This window comes from Apium graveolens, chromosome 7 (genome assembly GCF_009905375.1).
Source record: "Apium graveolens cultivar Ventura chromosome 7, ASM990537v1, whole genome shotgun sequence".
Lineage (NCBI taxonomy): Eukaryota > Viridiplantae > Streptophyta > Magnoliopsida > Apiales > Apiaceae > Apium > Apium graveolens.
This window is the reverse complement of record NC_133653.1, coordinates 205,021,610-205,040,802: the sequence shown is the minus strand read 5'-3', so window position 1 is coordinate 205,040,802 and position 19,193 is coordinate 205,021,610. Positions and strand designations below refer to the sequence as shown.

At 38.5% G+C, this 19,193-nt stretch overlaps 1 protein-coding gene across 1 annotated transcript; it reads right to left on the bottom strand.

The window, feature by feature from the left end:
* Positions 1-3,477: 3,477 nt before the first annotated feature.
* LOC141672721 (glucan endo-1,3-beta-D-glucosidase-like) lies at positions 3,478-8,241 on the bottom strand. Its single transcript, XM_074479370.1, has 6 exons — positions 7,946-8,241; positions 7,162-7,536; positions 6,344-6,633; positions 4,755-5,078; positions 3,973-4,228; positions 3,478-3,851 (listed from the first exon to the last, which is right to left on the bottom strand). The coding sequence occupies exons 1-6, from the start codon at positions 8,013-8,015 to the stop codon at positions 3,817-3,819; spliced, it is 1,350 nt and encodes a 449-aa protein (XP_074335471.1). The 5' UTR covers positions 8,016-8,241; the 3' UTR covers positions 3,478-3,816.
* Positions 8,242-19,193: the final 10,952 nt, after the last annotated feature.

Here is a 19,193-nt window from a genome sequence, read left to right as displayed (position 1 = left end):
TGTTACAAGTATAAATTACAGATTAAGGTTACAATACAACTTACTTAGGGTTGGCCCCAAGCTTAACTGATTGCTAATGACATTGTCAGCATCAGTAATCTTTGACATCATCTATTATATAACTGATTGCTAATGACATTGTCAGCATCAGTAATCTTTGACATCATCCATTATATAAATGATTGCTAATGACATTGTCAGCATCAGTAATCTTTGATATCATCCATTATATATTACAAGCATCGCATGCTCAAGGATTCCTCTCGGGCTTGATTTGTATAATGATCCCATGCTCCTAAAAACTCATTATGTACGTGCATAATCAAAGCATCCACATTTGGACTTTGTTTGATTATCAGCTGTCTGTAAGTTCTAAGAGCAATCCACCATTACCTTAGCCTAACATGAAATTTGGCCACAAATTTGTCAGCGACTGATGACATAGTAGGTCCAGGCTGGAGTAATTCGGATATACACCAAGCAAGAATTTCATAAATTCTATCTCTCCACTTTGAAGGTGACATGTTGTCAAATGAAAATCTTTTTGTTGGGTCATTTTGAAAAGGACTTGGCTGTTCAGGCTCGTGGTGTTCTTGGATATAGGTATCTTGATCTTATACCATAGGCTCATCTGCTGGTGGATCTGCCATGAGAATTTCTAGTGACATGCTATCACTATCTGAATATTCTTTACATATTTGCCACAAAGAAGCTTGTTTTTCTCGTGATTGGGTTTGAGAAGCCATCTTAGTTAGAAAAGATGAAATTGGATTCTCCACCATTAACTAGGAAGATGATCGAGGTTCCTCTGAAGGAGATTCTTGTGATTTTCTCTTTGATGACTGTGGTGCTTCATGTTGCTTTATAGGTAAAAAGCTGCATTATTGAATGGATTGTGATCATAGGGTGAAAAGGTAGAAAGAGGTTGTGAATAATTTGGCAAAGGTGGTAAATATGATGAAAATGATGGTGCGCCGTAATAGCCAGCATACGACTTTTGGGTTTAAATCGAACGAAGTTGGGCTTTCAAATCTTTTAACTCTGCCTCTTTTTGACTTAATAGAGGTGAGTTAAGGGAAACAGTTGTGGTTAACTGCATAAGCTCATGATGAAAAACATCAATCTTGATTTGTATTTGCCCAATGGTGCTTGAGATTGATGACAAGACATATTCCAGCTTCTTGGCTATAGTTTGCTGAGTCACCATTATTTATTTTAAAACCTTATTTTGAGCCACAACATTCTCAGATTGCCAATTTAAAGTAGCCTCTACGGGAGGGATTTACTTGCTTGAGCCATCTGGATTCTTGGTTGTTGGACTTTTTATTTTTCATGCATGAGAAGCCTTGTCATGATCAAACTTTAGAGGATGAAAGTCTTCATCATAAGATGTTGCTGTTGTATTGCATTCTTCTGATTCCTTGGAATAAAGGACGTAATAATCAAATTTTCTGGATGCCTCTCCTAAAAGTCCAACTTCTAGATCTCCCTTTTCATAGCTTCTTGTACACTTTTTTGTATAGACTTCCTTTTATTCGTTCTGGGTGAATAATCATCTTCATCTTCCCATTGTTCTTTAAGGCATACTTCGCAATTGCATATTCCCCAGAAGATATGACCATCTTGGCTAAAGACGTAGATGAGTTTTCCATTAGAGTCAAAAGAATGGATATGAACGTTTAAAGGAGTTTTTTCAATCATGTTTATCTCCAAGGAGAAAATGGATGTATCAGTTGAAGATGAAGAATCATCTTTTTTGAAAATAATCTCTACTGCGCCATCTTTTTTCCTAACGAAGGATGATTTTACTAAATGAATGGGCTGATTGTCTCTTTGGATTTTTTCATAATGTGTTACTTATGACTCAGGATGAAGTTTGACAAGTCCATCTTTAAGAATTTGCTTTGGCACGTGAATGCAAGATAAGTTGGACTGAATGTCTATTTCCAGAAATAAAGCCTCGTCTGTGTCTCTAGGAAGACTAAGTACGAATGAATGATTTTGGACCCGATAGGCCATCTGGTAGTGAAGAGTGGCTATATAAGTTCCTGCCACTTGAGGTGCTCTAACAATCTGCAATTGAACTTTGAGATTGTTATAGATGAGAGGGTTGTCAAGTCTTATGTTGAAGTTTGGAAATAGCATCACGAACACGGTACCCGAGTTGAGTGTTGTTTGAACAGTTGCAATATATGCATGGGTATATTGCTGAAAACGAGTGTCTAGAAGTTCCATTCTTGCCACTATAGGCAAGCCTTTTCTTCCATGGAGTGTTAATGCCATTCGGTCTGCTCCAAAATGAAGATGAGTGTATCCATTCATCTGCCATTGAGGTGGCAATGATTCTCCCAGTTGAATTGGGATGACCTGTTCAGCTTCAGTAGACGGGATGGGGACTTGTTCTAACTTTGAATCCAATCCGAGCTCTCTAGCCTCCATGACCTTATGAGATGATAGAACCTGTTTTACAACACGAGAGACGGCATTTTGTCTTTTTGTAAAGGTCCTATATGGATTTAATAAAGGAAGTTCGGTAATAGGGATTTTACTATCTTCATGATGATAATCTACCGCATAAAGAAAATCATTATTTTTTTATTTTAGAAGAACTAAAAGAATTACGAGAAGAAGAAAAAGAATAAGGAGTGAGCTTATTAGGACTAGCCATAGGAGTGATGATCCTTGTTCCTCTAAACTTGCCTTTGTAATTAAGGTGTCTTACGAACATACCAAGTGTTTAAACAATCATGAAATCTCTGCGATAATCTGAGTATATACTCATTGCCGCATCGTCATAGCAGCCTATAGGGCCACAACTGAAGATAATAACAACCATTTCATAATATGTTTTTAGTCTTTAGACTTATAGTGTGAGAGGATCCCCTGTCAGGGCAACCACAGAGCATACTTTCTTTAGACCATAAGTAAGTCACCGTAAGACTATCGGTTTGTTGGGTGGAATAAGGGGAGGGGGTTTAAGCTTCCATGGTTCTGATACCAAGATTACAATTTACTAAAAAAGGTACAACCACTAAGGAGGTTACAAGAAATATATAAAGAAGCAAGAATATCAGAAAGATAGAAAAGATATAAGAACACACTAAAGTTTATTACTTAGAATAAAATAGATGTCTAAGACTTGAATGTCTTAAACCAATAGAAAGGGATCCTATTTATAGTACTCCTGGAGGGGACAACTTGATAGGATGAAACTTAAAAGCCAATCAGATTTAAACACGTTTAAGGATATCTTATCTTTCCAAGATAATAATAACTATTTCCACTTAATACTCACCACACCTTTTATTTTACAAATACACGACACACTTTAATTTTGTACATACCACAAACTTTATTTTACAAGCATAATAATTAATTTATATTCTCTTCTTAGATTACAATTCACTAAAAAAGGTACAACTACTAAGGAGGTTACAAGAAATATATAAAGCAAGAATATCATATAGATAGAAAAGATATAAGAACACAATATAATAGATGTCTAAGACTTGGATGTATTAAACCAATACAAAGGGATCCTATTTATAGTAGTCCTAAAACGGACAACTTGATAGAATGAAATCTTAAAAGCCAATCAGATTTAAACACGTGTAAAGATATTTTATCTTTCCAAGATAATAGTATCTATTTCCACTTAATAACACCACACACTTTAATTTAGTACACACCACAAACTTTATTTTACAAGAATAATAATTAATTTATATTCTCTTCTTCCCCGGTGAAAAAAGGTCATATGTTTTCTTCTTCATCTTCCTTTTAGCTGCCGGACTACGTATTGGAACATTTTAGCCATCAATATCCACCTGGGTAGGTACAACCATTATAACCTACAACACAAGTAAAATAAAAATCCATCAGCCAAAAACGCACATACTTCTGCTCAAGTGAATTGCTTTAAGAGTGTTCTTTTCGACTCAAACAAAGATGCTCAAATACAAGAAAACTTACTTGGATTAGTGGAAGATAGGGTTGCAGTTTTCTCAAAATCACAATTCCATGGATTTTTTCCAGCATTTTGATAGTAAAGATTCATTGCATATGCTGCATGAGCTTGTTTGGTAGCTGGTTCATAACAGGCACCACCTGCTTGAATAGGGCTACAATCAAGGCCCTGGCCACAAACATAGTCGATATTTGATTGCAATTGAGCATCAAAAACGCCAGGCTTGGGCACACACCAGACTCCGGTCTTCGGTGCTGGAGTCTACAAAAAAACCAATCGACAAAAAGGAAAATAGATTTATTCATGATCAGTGGATGACAGGATGTTTGACGACTAAACATAGATTAATTTGACACTTTAAAAACCACAATGTTTAGATCTTAGATGAGTAGATCCGAGCGAAGGGTTAAGACCATTAATTAACTGACAAAACATAAGTAATGTGATTTAGCAAAATAAAAGAAAAAGTAAATGCAGGCATTTTCAGTCTGCACCGTGGTTATGTTGCAGGTTATGGACAAACACATAAGGTGCATCAAAATGGCTACTGAAAATGTAATTATGGATCAGTGATAATCATTATGGTCGTTCGATGAAGTAAAAACTTTATCTCTGGCTCACTGTAAAATTACTTAAGTTCTACTTGCAATGAATGTGAAATGCTCACATAAATAGTATACTCGAGATGTATTAACTATTAAAGCCTGTCGATTTATTTTAAGAACATTGGCAAAAGAAAAATTACTTCCCTAATTTATAAGCAGTTGAAGATTAGAAAATGACTCACCTGGCTGCTCTTCAACAGACCAACATCATAAGTCATAGAAAGATCTTGCTTAAAAAGCCCAAAAGCGTGCTCTGAGCCAGGCCCAGGCTTCAAATTTTCATCATAGAGTGCAAAGATGTAGGTATCAACTGACTTCCCAGGCATAAGAGGAGTTCCTACGTTTGACCGAAGATGATTGATCAAATTACCGTTATAAGCTTTTGCATTGTCCACACTAGGGCCAACCTCGTTGGGGTCCCCCTTGTAAGCCCACCCTGTCTCTGCAACCACAATCTCTATCTCTTTAAATCCCATTGAATTTAAGGCCGATCTTACAGCATCAACCTGCAAAAGAATAGAAACCATTTAAGAGATAAATCCACTTCTATCTTATACAATGACTTCAATGTCTATATTTAAGTGTGAAAACTTTGCACTCTTTATCATATGGCGCAAGTAGATTACGCAGATGGTATTCCACTTCTCAAGCTTGCATGAGAAAAGATAGAAAAATACTGATAAATAATAGAACTGTTTGAAATCTAGCACTGAGGTACTAAAGAGTTCCCCGAGCAACTGATGGAATTGCCAAAACTTATGAGTTAAAGCATGATTTTCATGTACACACTAATCAAGTTCATGTGCAACGATGCAGAAGAGTTGACATATCAAATCAAATCAACAATCCAGCATATATACTGCTAAAAAATCAGGGGTTGCCGAGTCAATTGTAGGGAACTTTTCATATGATCAAAAGCAATATATAATTTAACAAAAATGATGTCTCAGCCACTACTATGGATATGGATGTCACCAAATCTAAAAATCTGTACTATGATGCTAAAAACATAGTATCATTCTACAACAATAGAATATGGTTCACGGATGATGTTGCAGATCCTTCCAATACATTTACCTAAAACAGAAGACATCTAAAAATTTAGTTGGAACAGTGTGAAAGTTGGCTGCATGTCTGTACAGACGTGCACATGTTGTGACTGGCTAAACTATCGTAAATCACGTAAATGTATGACTGGACTAGGCTATGTCGAAATCTTTGCATAACTCATGATTTATGGTAAAGTAGGTCTGACAGTGATATGAGCTGACAACCGTTTCTTATAGCTAACTGTTTCTTGTGCAACCATTTGAACAATTACTAACACTTACATTAAAATAGAACAAGTTAAATTTTTAGTTATACGCCAGAAATCAACAGACATCTAAATGTAACAATAAAGTTACCTTATCCACAGAGAGCTTGTTTCTAATACTTTCAGGCCATTAGCAACACAGAATGAGCAATTGGGCAGTGTGCGTAACACCACCATTATTCTAGTGTCGGAGATAAGTCTTAGTGTTTCAAGTCTTGCCCAGAATACTAGACACGTTTTTGCTTATAACAACAAAGTAGATTTAAGTTCCTAATATGACATTTCTTCTCCTAGGCAGATGTAGGACCATCATAATTTCACTAATGCATCTTAGCCAACTTTAGGAGTCGACTTGAAATGTGAAAAGCACAACTGAAAACGTGGTTTCAGCACATCTAATTTTGTGACAGAGAGGAACTCATACATAATATAATTAGGTTGGTTTAACTGAAATACCTGAGCATCAAACATGTTCATGTACTTAATACCACTTGCAGAGTCCACTCGCCCTGCATTGGGTTGAAATAGACAAAATGCAAGTGTTTCTGGCCTTGGATCACTTTTGTATGCGAAAAAAGGGTATGGATTAATCATAAGAGGAGACCCAGTGGCTCTTTGGAACTGCAACAATGCTCTCATTGTGTCACTATAACTAGATTTAAAACTTGTTAACGATGGCGGATCAGAATTGCCCAACACTGCCATTGAATGCACCGTAGAGACCTTAACCTTTCCCCTCAAGTAAGCTGTATAGAGTTGCCATGTTAAAGTTAGATACCATAGATGACCAAAGCAAAAGACATGAGAATATATAGATTTCATTCACAACCATATTAATCATACCAACTATCAAAACCAAACAAAAGGTTATTTTCAGTATAATCATGCTGATTATATTTATGTGTTGAGAAACTTAGATAAAGTACTCCCACACTTAAATTTTATAAATATGCAGTACTAGTAGAGCAGAGAAAAATTACACGAACTAGGTGTGCATCGCTTAGTGTGAGGACAGGGTCCGGCAAGGATAAACTATACAAATACCTTACGAGTCACATCCAATACGCACAAAAACACCGAAACATATTCATAATTAGAGAACATAACTTCCTAGCAATACGAAAACACGCACACCTCATGTCAAAAACACAATCCATAATTAAATAACATAACTTCTTAGCAACACAAATACACCCGTATCCACACGTCCATTTATTAGCAACAAAAAAAATCAGAAGAAGTATAATAGTCCTATATTACATCTATGATCTAACCTGCATTAAGGGCATTTTGGACATTTTGCATAGCAGGCAAGAGCTGTGAAATAAGACCCTCATCTTGAGAAGTCAGGACTTCGTTTCCAACAGTTACAACCTCAATCTTACTAGCCGGGTAAAATGGCAACACATTTGACCCGACCCATTGACCCGCCACATTCGGGTCGGATGCCAGACCCGGAATCTCTCCATTCGCTACTCCAATCACTATTCCTCTTCCTGTGTTAGCCAATGACTTAATAATTGCCACGTCAGCATCGTAAAGTCTCACTTTTCCGATCGTCGTTGACTGCAGTAACTGCGCCGTTACCGCCGGCGCCGGTAAATTGTCGGCAAGTTGACCATAATTCACTCCAATAAAAGATTGTGAACCTGCAATAATACATAATTTTATCAAAATTTAAATTACAAGTTCAATTCTTTTAAATCTTAAATTCAAAAATATTCGTATATTTACAACATTTCAAGCTTTTCTTGAAAAACAAATCAATCTTTAATGTGGGGTTTTTTTAAATTAAATTTGGTTCACTTTTACTGCAGTACAATTTGTCAAATTAGTATATTGGCTTTTGTTGGAATGAAAAAAAACACTAAGAGAACCGTATGAACCAAATGTTCGCATGCTCTGCAAAATTTTAAAAATTTCCCATAACAAACAAATTACGGGAATAAATAAGAATCAAATGTTTTGCGAAATTTAAGATATACCATTACAAAAATTGCAGAATTATTGTTAAAAAAAAGGTGCAGAATCAGAATAGTTATAAAGTTGGTTGCTCACTAGCAAAGTAAGGAGATTGCAGCACAAGTAGAGAGGAGATGAAGACAACAGAAATTATATTGAAGGCCATGATTCAACAACTTCTTCAAGATGATCAATATAGTTAGAATACTATATGTATAAATCATGTGAAAAATGTATAATATATATAGAGATGGGGAGGATGGTATGAACTGTGGAAAATTATGTAAAAGGTGGTGAAGGGAGTATTGAAAAGTAGGGCCAGTCATGGTGGTTTCCAACTATGTACTCATTTTCTTTTCTACCGGACTTCGCATTCATCTTCTTGTTTTCTTTTGAAAGTTGTACTTTTCTTTGCAATTCAATAAAAAAAACAATAAAATTGGAGATGTGGTAGTTTCCTCTCCGTATCTCATATTGGGTTGTTTGTTGAGAAGAAATTTACACGCAATTGTGTTAAAAGCTTATCGAATAGTTTTTTTATTCAATCATTTAAAATTTTACGCCACACATCATATAATATATTTTGTAGTCTTATTTAAATCGTGGAATGACCGACAACATACATAAATGGGGCCAAGTCTCAAAACTGAAACCCTTCTAAACTCTGATTCTATGTTATTAAATCAGTTTGTCTAAAATTTAAAAATATCACATAAAATTCAACCAAATCTTTTTAATTTTTAGCACAAAATTCATGGAAAATAAAATGAGTACATTAATGTGTTAGAAAGAATAGGTTGGTATAGGACTGAACATCTACCAACAATCACAGTAGTGATTTTGTTATTGTTATGTTAGATTACAATTTAGAATAGGTCGACTTAAATTTAAAATTTACCGGTAATTCAAAACAACGAAAGCTCGAAGCCTAACTAAAAATATATATTTAAGGAAGTACAAGGAAGATGAGTTTTCAACGATAAAAAATACTATAAATGAAAGATGTTCCAGGTTCACACGTGAAGTTAGTGACGCCAAGACAAAGAAACAATGGTCAGCACTTTCTCGTTGGAAAGACCTTCAAACTTTTCAAGTTAGAAACATTGAATTAGGTTATTTTAAGGATTAATATTTTCTTGCCCCCATTAAATGGACTGTTGTTAAATACTAAAAGAAGACCCCAAGTCTTTTGTAATTGTTTATAAATTTTTATCTCTTTGAATTAACTAAATCCATAACACCTTGTCAAAAAATAATCCATAACATCATGATAAATAGGGTATATTTTACACAAAAATAATGGAATATGAGAATTACATCGAAAAAAATAGCACACAGAATCCCATAAAAAGAATGGGAGACGGGAATTTCAACTGAACAAAAATAACACGATTTTTATGGAAGATGATAATGGGAGACAGGTGTTGTAATTCCTTGAAGATACAGGGCATCAAAGTTTGTTGCAGACACCATACTTAGACTTACTTGCTCTGATAATGTGATGTTTGTTGGCTGGGGTATATTTAGAACATTAATTTCAGCACAGATTGCTTAATGTCAGAGCACTTTCTGAGTTTGTAAACCAGGAGATCCTCCAATCAATATAAAAAGAAAATAAATTAAAATTAGATAACTGTCATTAAAGCAATGGATTGGGGATGCAAGACTTGTGAACTTTTTTTTTACAAAGTAAATGCAACTGCTCTGGCTCTACTTCAAATTACATCCTTCTCCAAAGAATAAACATCTGACAAAAATTCAGTAGAGAAGAAGAAACCACTGATTCATTACAAGGATAATATGCTTATTATTGATAATGATACCTTATAGACGGTTGCTTAATTAGTTCAGCAACAACGGTGACTGGCGAACAGTAGGGAGACGTGCACAAACTAAACATAGTAGATAATTACAACCTGCACTGCACATTCTAGGTAAAAGTCTTGATCTTATGGAAATGAAGTATCCCCTCATGGTTTTCGCTACATGACAAATATTTGTGAATTTGTTCAACCTTTGTCTATCGTTTTTAGTGTTAAGGTATGCGAGTGAAGATTATGACTTGTTGCCAATGTGGTTACTCCAACCTTTACAATATGAGGTTGTCCAATGCAGAAAGGATGAATAAAGCTATCACATTCGCTAGTATAGAGGAGGATATTGTTGGGCTTGCTGAGCAAGCCTAACTTCACATTAGTATGATATTGTCCGTTTTAGGCCGAGCCCGCACGGATTTGTTTTTGGACACCTCCCAAAAGGCCTCATACTAATTGGAGTTATCCGGCTGCTTATATTCTAGCAAACTTCCCCTCCCACAAACGATGTGGGACAACTCCTAACAGATATATCAACGAAATGGAATGAGAATCCCATCTATGAGATATTATTCCTGGAAATGACAGAGCACAATGTAGATGAATCTGAATGTTGCTGCAAGTTCCACATCCGTATTCAAACCCCGTATAAATAGGTGATAAACAGACATGCATGTCTTTGATGTTGTGGAACGCTGAAAAAAAAGGTGCTTATGATACTTGTGTTTTATTTCCTGAGGTGCCAGATAACAGCAAATATCAATCTGAAATTTGGGTAAACATTCCTCGCACTCGTATAAGAATCCATCAGTACGTGTCCAACAGGAAAAGCAGTAGCCTGTTTGACCAGTACTATACTGGCAGAGCTTTAATTTATGTTCAAAATTACGTCCACATTTTCCTGGGGGAGACTGCAATGGCAAGTGATTGGCACAAGAGGTATGGAGGAAAAAATTACATCCAATGCAGCCGTAGTAATGTTTGTTGGAAGCAGTGAAGATTGGATGAATGCATCTATTGCATACCAACATTTCATCAATACGATTATTGGTATTGATCTCATCATTATCATCATCACTGTTATTATGTCCAAAGTTCTTCCAAAAGAATCAACGGATGCTCCCTATGGCTCCAATGATGAATTACTGCATCTTCCTTCTCTTTTCCAACTTCATCTTTATCTTATTAGTATCGGTTTGCTTACCTGATTCCTGGTCTGCTATTAAATTCGCCACTAATGAATCTGTAATTGGCAAGGGAAAATGCATTAAAACAGGATGTGTGTTCCCATCATCATATTCAATTTCAATCACATTAATCCCAGACCTGAAATATATGATACGTGTAAATAAATAATAAGGCAATAACAACATGTGTAAATGAAAACTAGTAACTCTTAAGCTGAACTGGACAGTTGATGGCTTAGCCCGTCGTTTAGGCAGACACGACACTTGCAAACATCTAAATAATAATGTGCTCTGAATATTTAACTGGATCAGTTTTTCTTATTTGTTGCGAGGCAAACAAGTATTATGTGTTCAAACAAATTTAATTGAATCAAAGAAAGATTTTTAGAACATAGATTAAACTAAGGATAATGGGGAGCTCACGCCAGTAATGCAGTAGCACACTTGATGTGAACAAAATATCCAGGCTCTTCACAAAAATATGCCCAGTACTCTATACTAACTCCCCATCTGCAGATGGGACAGTGTCGGGTGAAGCTTCTACACATTTTCGGAATAGAATAGGTGAGCTGCAGAGTATTGTCCTCAAGAATTTGGAGTTTGATGGTGGCAGGGAAAGCAGCGCAACTGCTGTGGATCCAGTACTGGCATGCAAGACATGTATAATAAAAGAAGTCCCAAGCCTCGAATCCACAAGCATCACATCGGAAATACGCTCTCCTGCACAATAATGTTAGCGGGTGATCCTGGTGTCCTTCATGACCATGCACAGGCTCCATTATAGCACATCTCACGCACAAAGCAAATTGAAATAACAAGTTACATGAGCATACAGAAGCTTGATCACGAAATGACAAATTTCTCAAGAGTAAACCCACATATATATTGAGATTAATCTCGCGGTTACAACCTGTACAAGAGATGTAGGTTTGAAGAGATAACATAGATGTATTATAGGGGGCGTGCCTCGTGATTGTAGTTAGTATTGTTAGTATAATATAAGATCCTGAAACTTCTAGGACATGGTATCACAGCTTAGGCTGGCGGGAGAACTAAGGTTCGATTTCCGGCCATCCCCAACATTCTCACAATTTATTGTGGACACTAAAAGCAATAAATCCCCAAAAGATGGGCGCCGGGTGAGTGTTAAATATATGATCCTATTAGGGCCTTCCTTTAACACCTTGAGTTTTCGAGTGAGGGGGAGTGTTAAATATATGATCATATTGAAGTCTTTCTTTAACACGTTGAGTTCCCTAACATATGGATACATGTTTAGTGCATACAAGCCTACATGCATTTCTCTGGATAGATTACATTCTCACAATGTCTATCTATCTATATATAAGAGTGCCTGATTGTGGCCCCTCTAAAACCTCAAAGTGAGGGAGAGTGTTAAATATATGATCCTATTGGGGCCTTCCTTTAACACCTTAAGTCACGGCCCCTCTAAAACCTCAAGGTGTTAGAGAATGGCCCTCTCCAGGATCTTATATTATTTTAACACTCCCCCTCACTCAAAAGCCCATTTATGGGTCGAAGAGTGGATCACGGGCGCCCATCTTTGGGGCATAAATTTGCCTTTCGTGTCCCTCATAAATTGTGAGAAATGTTGGGGGTGGTAGGGATCGAACCTGAGTCCTCTGCCAGCCTGAGCTCTGATACCAGGTCAAGGAACCAGTTACTTTAAAACCTCAAGGTGTTAGAGAATGACCCTTTCCAGGATCTTATATTATTCTAACAAGTACCAAGGACAAGTGTGGGTGCATAGGGTGTTTGCTATATTTAGGTGATTTTGCACATCTTTTGAGCAGGAAAAATGAACAAGGACGATGCTTCTGAGAATATGTGTATGTAGAATCCTGTGACTGGAAATTCACATACACGGCAAACAAGTTGTGCTGCAATGCTGCTAGCATCAAGATCGTTGATGAGGATTACTGGATGCTCATGACTAGTATGTTCAAGCTTCGTTGTTTGGTTATTTTGATAGAATTGTTTGGTTGAATATTGAATATCCATCAAACATGGGAAGTTGCCCACCCATCTTCCCCTTGGTAACTTAGGCTTCACACGGTGATAAGTACCAATATATCAGGCAAACAATATTTTCTACTTCCTAACTATTGTAATTTCTTTATGAAATATAATTTTCATGATAAATAACTTCCTATTACAAACCAAACAAACACCAAGTGTTTAATTTCTTCAGAGTTTCTGAAATGAGAAATGAGCATCCATTTATAGGAAACGGACCTCCAAAAAGCACCTAAATTTTACTATTTTAATTTTCACAAAATCATGAAAGTTAGTGGGAACAAATATTAGGCCTGGTTAGAATATTTATAGTACTTCGATCCCGGCTATTATGCGATCCTAGGTCCGGCCCTAACAGTATTAATGAAATTTCATGTTCAATTTTCACATTGTTATACCCAAAATTTGGCATTCGATTGACGCGGGTCAAATGCGGACTAATTACAGTCAAACTCGGTATTACGTTGTAGAAGGTGAGGACGCGTCAAGGCATACAGGACGCGCCCGACTTTGAGGGTTTGTTTTTTGAAGGATGGCTTTATGATAAGAAAGCTTGAAGGTACATGATTAGGGAAGAACGCGCCTAGGCGTAGTGGACGCGTCCACCATGGTGAAAGTATTTGGCAATTGTGGTTTTTTAGGAATAGAAGATGGAGGACACCCCTGTCCTGCTTAGGACGCGTCCTGTCACTGTGGAATGCTGTGAGAGGCGGTTGTTGAGGAAACAATACAGGCTTCATAAGGGTGAGGACGCGCCCAGGGTCTTAGGACGTGTCCTGTGTTTGGTCAATACACTCTCAATGGTGACCTCAGGGCAAAAGTATACATGGAAAGGAGCAATGGATGGCTATCTTTACTAACATATTTGTTGTAGGTACTCTTTGAAGAATTCCCTCCTTGAGAAGGTCAAGGAGGGGGATGACCGTGAAAAGCTTGAAGGCCTCCAGGGGTATGCCTGATGATTGAAGGCCTCCTCCTGTATTCAACATGTGTCCTCGTTAGGGATGCGGGATTAACTTTGGTGTGTGCTTTGGAAGCTCTGTTCTTGTATTCAACGGGTGTCCTCGTTGGAGAATTTAGAGTCATCCTGCACTTTGCACCCAAGAGCTTGGGATCACCTGTCCTGTTATCTGATGGGTTATCCTCATTCGGGGGACAGGGATGCGTCCGACACTTGGGGTGAACCGTGGCTATACCTGCATCTGTAAATCAAGGGAGATAGCTATAGCGGAGTGTTATCCTTGCGCAGGGAGATGCACTATCCGTGAAGTCCTACGATTACGGACGAGCCTTGGGCCTTCGCGGTTGGGCCTCATAGTTGGACATTCCTAAAGCTAGCGGAAGATGGATTCTGGATGGGCTTCTACCGGGCCTAGGAATAAGAAGTCTAAGCCCATTAGATTTTTTGTTCCACAAGAACTACGTCAGGCTTAATCCCTATATAAAGGGTACGTAGGCACATTGAGAGGGGTAAGAAAATGAGAGCTGATAAGGGAGACACCACTTACTCTAGCCGATCTCAGCCTAAATCAACCACAAACCACCACACACCGCTTGATTTTCTGGCGAAGAATTACCGTCATAGATCTTAATTCCGGTGAGAAACCTCAATCTTTGTTGTTACCAGATTCCCCTGTCAACAAATTGGCGCTAGAAGGAGGGGCTGCTGATTAAGATCATAATCTTGGGAGGAAAAGATGTCTTACAATCATGATGGAAGTTCTTATGATGGAAGTGATAGCAGATCTGAAGGAGAAGGCGAGGGAGGCTACACTCGTCACGGACCCTACATGCCCAGAAACATGGCAGATCCCCCAAGAGCTCCAGATGTGGGAGGAACACCTCCAGTTCTCATCACCAACGCTGACATCTTAGAGCAGTTATACCATATGAGGGATACGTTTAACAGTTTTCAGTCAAGGCTGAATACGGTGGAGTGTCGCAGGACGAGGATGGGTCATCGTTTACCCCGTCGTGGCCACGCCGTGGGAAAATCACCCGTAGTTGAGGGGGATGCCCAGGCCAACGGAGAAAACCTGCGAATCACTCTGCGACGTTTGGAATATTCTGATGATTTAGAACCTATTGTGGAGCTTGTCGATGAGTGTAACACTCCCAAATCCGGGGTCGGGGATCCGAGTTGTCACGAGTTCCATTTCCCTTAATAACACTTAATCTTAATAAACAATCAACTACTGCGTACTGTGACCCCATAATATACACACACACACACCACAAGTTATAGTCTCAGAGATGAATACCAAAAATAACCCAAGTCAATTTATTCCACAATTATAAATCGTTATACCTCGAAAGGATTTCTGAATAAATTTACATTTCCTTGCCATTACTACAATTCATATAGATACATATGTCTGGAGCATCAAAAGTTGAAAGCCTAGCCTACTGGTAATTCCTACCTCAGCTACTGCGGCATCAACGCCTCCAGAAAACTGCAGAATGTTTCCTAACCGCTTGCGAATTGGAAGCTTGGTCCTGTTCATCTTTTCTATCTGAGTGTTCCCGAATAGACTTAAGCTTAGAGTGGGTCTGATAACCTATGAACAACAACATAAGTCGGAATTAAACCCTGGTCGCTTAAGAAACTAGACTTTAACCAATTGAACCTTAATGTTCGCTTATGCGCTTAACGATTCACTTAAGTCGCTCGAGTACCCTCGGTTCCACCATTTTTAATAAATTAACCATTAAGAATTTTAAAGCGATTCTTTCGCGAGTACCTTACCAACTACCTAATCCACTTAAAATAATTGTTTCATATCCCAATTAGTCATTTAAGGTCCTTTACCAAGGTTTCAAAGTAAGGCGAGGGGAAATGTTTCGTTCGCGAAATACCGTTACTTAAAACGATCGTTTCTCCTAAACCGTACATCGGAATCAAACGAACCACATATCAAAACGAAGCTCGTAACATGAACTATCTAAACATGGCAGTGGTCAAAACCTAACAGTGAGTTCAAGGGTTCTGATGTTAAGAACAAAAATAGTCTAAGGTAAATCGGGCATTACGACGGCTATGTTTACGCGATTACCCAAATTTATACCACTCCAAATCAACCCACAATCAACATCACAACCAAACTCCATCCATACTTCACCATAACAGCCCCAAAAACTCAATATTATCAACTTATACTACTTCCCAATCATGAACTAAAAGCTTACTTAAGTTCTTTAACTAATTATCAAGATTTACAACTCCAAACACATCATAACACCAACCCATCTCTAAATACACAATAACCAAGCATCTTATTAAACATACAAAACACAAAACTCTAAATATACAAAAGTAGGGATAGGGTATAAGGTTATAACTTCCTTGGTGAGTAAAAGTAACTAAGGAGCTTGGAATCACCCTTGAATGTCCTTACCAAAGCTTAATCTAAACAAAAACTTAAGAACAAAATTTTAAGTTCTTGAAAAACACTATTCACCCTCTTCTTCCATGATTTTTAGGAAGAGATTGTGAAGGAAATTGAAGCTTAAACTTATAGGATATCTATATCTATACACAAGGAACCTTAGATAATTACCTTGCTAATTAACAAAGCTTGGATCTAGGATTTTGACTTTTTCTTTCTTTGAAGAAGAAGAAAGCCGAGAGCTTTGATGAAGAAAGTGAAATAAACTTTGTATTTTTGTGTTTTGTGATTTGTTTGCTTGGTTGCTAGCTTTTGTTTTTGATTAATTACCTTTTTAACCATGAAAAATTGTGTGGTTATTAATCAACCACACCTCCTTCCCTTATGTCATGCTTAGGTCATCATGTGATGTCACCCTCCCACACTTGTCCTCTTCTTGTTGGTTTGATGACATCACCATCCCTAACCTCCTTGATTAACTCTTAATTGCTTGCCTAATGACCGCTGATCTGTTATACGGTTCGCTTAACTTTCGTTCTCGTTTATCGTTTGAGGGATCATACCCGGGATCTTATTACTTGGGTTCCCTTAACCTTTCTCAATACATTATATTCCTTTTATGATCCTCTCTTAAAATCCTTGAATTTAAATCCTTTTTATCCTGTTACCTTATACTAAATTCTTTCGGTATCTGGTGGATTTTCGGGAAAAATCAAAGTGTTCGGATTTGGATTCTGACGATCTTTACATACACTTATATACCATATAGAGTACTAATAAAATCTCAGAATATCAATCAAAGAACCCCTACATAGTGTGGCAAGAAAAGTTTTCTTATTCAGCATAATCAGCAAAATCACTATTCATAATGGTTACAAAAAGTTCAAAAATTTTGGGGTTATTACAATGAGGACACGGATGGTAGAGCAAGGCCTCATCCCGGTAATCAAGATACACCACATCCACACGGGTCTGGACGTACGATGGACGAGCGTCATCATGCAGAAAATATTCAAACCCCAGATGAGGAAAGAAGAGATTTTTCGACCTTGAAAAGAAGGCTTGGCATAAGGTTGGGAGACGATGATTTGAGAATGCTGCTGGTGGAATGGTAAAAAGAAAGAAACGCTGGAGACACGAGGCCCCGTGATACAACGCGTGTGCCCGCTACAGACCCAAGGGATGATAGGATGTGTCACCGTGAGCATGAGCGTGCCCCTCTACGAGGAAGGTTTGGAAACTATGGTCGAGGCTATCAGGGGAATGGACGAGGAAGGATGGGATACCATCATGGAAGGGCGCCATACGATGGAAGAAGAGATGGCGCACCCTCTATTGGAGAACCCCTCGTCATTGTTCTTGTAGCTTCCCACAGTGCTACGGGCAATGGAACCAGGACGCACCCTCATGACCAGAACGTTGCGCGAGGTCAAGAAAGGTTGCAAAATAATGAGGAAATACCGTGACGCGGTCAGGAGGAACCTCATGCGAAATAGAATGCTCAAAATCAAGATGGAAACGTACCACAGCCGTAGCCTCAGGGCGAGGGGCGACAAGATCCACCGGTGCACCCGGGGAATAACCAAGGGGAACAACCCAACATCCAAACCATTCCTGGGGTAGGGCCGTTCAACGTGAATGATCTTAAGAGGTTTCTTAACCATCTTGAACGAGGTAGGGTAACATCGACTGCACAGGCTCCATCCCCTTTAGCTGTTGTTGTGAGGGAAGCGCAGCTGCCTACATGATATAGGAACACAACCAATGACTTGCCTTTTCATGGGAACTCCGACCCCGTGGAATTCCTGGGGCATTTTGACATTGAAATGGATGTGTATCAAGTACCTGACTTGGCACGATGCCGTCTCCTGGCGGCCACCTTCAGGAAAGGTGCTCAACAATGGTTCCAAAAACTTGGTCCAGTGGTGATCACATCTTGGGAACAGATGAAAACCTTGTTTCTAACTCAGTTCCAGGCTGCAATAAAATATACGCCACCGGTTACCACGCTGGCCAATGTGAAACTTAAAGAAGGGGAAAGTCTGACCTCATACTCTAAAAGGTTCAATGCAGAGTCTACTCTGGTAAGGGGCGCAACTGATGAGACACTCAAAATACTTCTTATAGCTGGTCTGCGCGTAGGGACAGATTTCTGAAAACACCTGCAAGGAAAGGATCTTGTGTTGTTAGTTGATGTACTTGCGCAAGCGGAATCCTTCAAAGCGATTGAGCAATCGCTTGCTGAAACAAAGAAGAATGATAATACCCACAATCCCAAAGGGCGAGCTAAGAGGAGAGACAGGTCCGTGAGCCCAGATTACCGGCGAAATGCCCGAAGTCCTAACAGGGTAAATGTCGTGAGCACGCGGAGAGAATGGAGTCCACCATCAAACTATGAAAAGAGGGTGAGCAATTACACTCCGCTGGTGGCATCTATTGATCACATCTTTGAGGTGAATAAGGACAGATAAATCTTCAAGAAACCAGATCGTTTGACTTCATGGCAGAGTAGAGACAAGAAGAAGTGTTGTGATTACCATGAGTCCACTGGTCATGACACCCACGAGTGTCGTCACCTAAAAGATGAAATTGAAGAATTGATCAAGGCTGGATACCTGGGAGAATGGATTGACAAGGTAAAATGACGCATGGCAAGTGATGACAAGGGGAAAGATGAAAGGCAGCCCCTGTGGGTGAAAGACGCTGAAATGACAGCGGAGGTCAAGTTCCAAAGAGCTGCTAGTATCAGGGCAATTTTCGGAGGACATCCCTTTGTCAGTGATAGTAATCGGGTGTTGGAAAGAAATGCAAGAGAGGCACGACACCCGCCGCTCACGAACATTCATAGTTTGGAAGAAAGACCTCCAAAAATATTCAAAGGGGAGTCTGCTGATATTACATTCAGGGAAAGAGAGTCAAG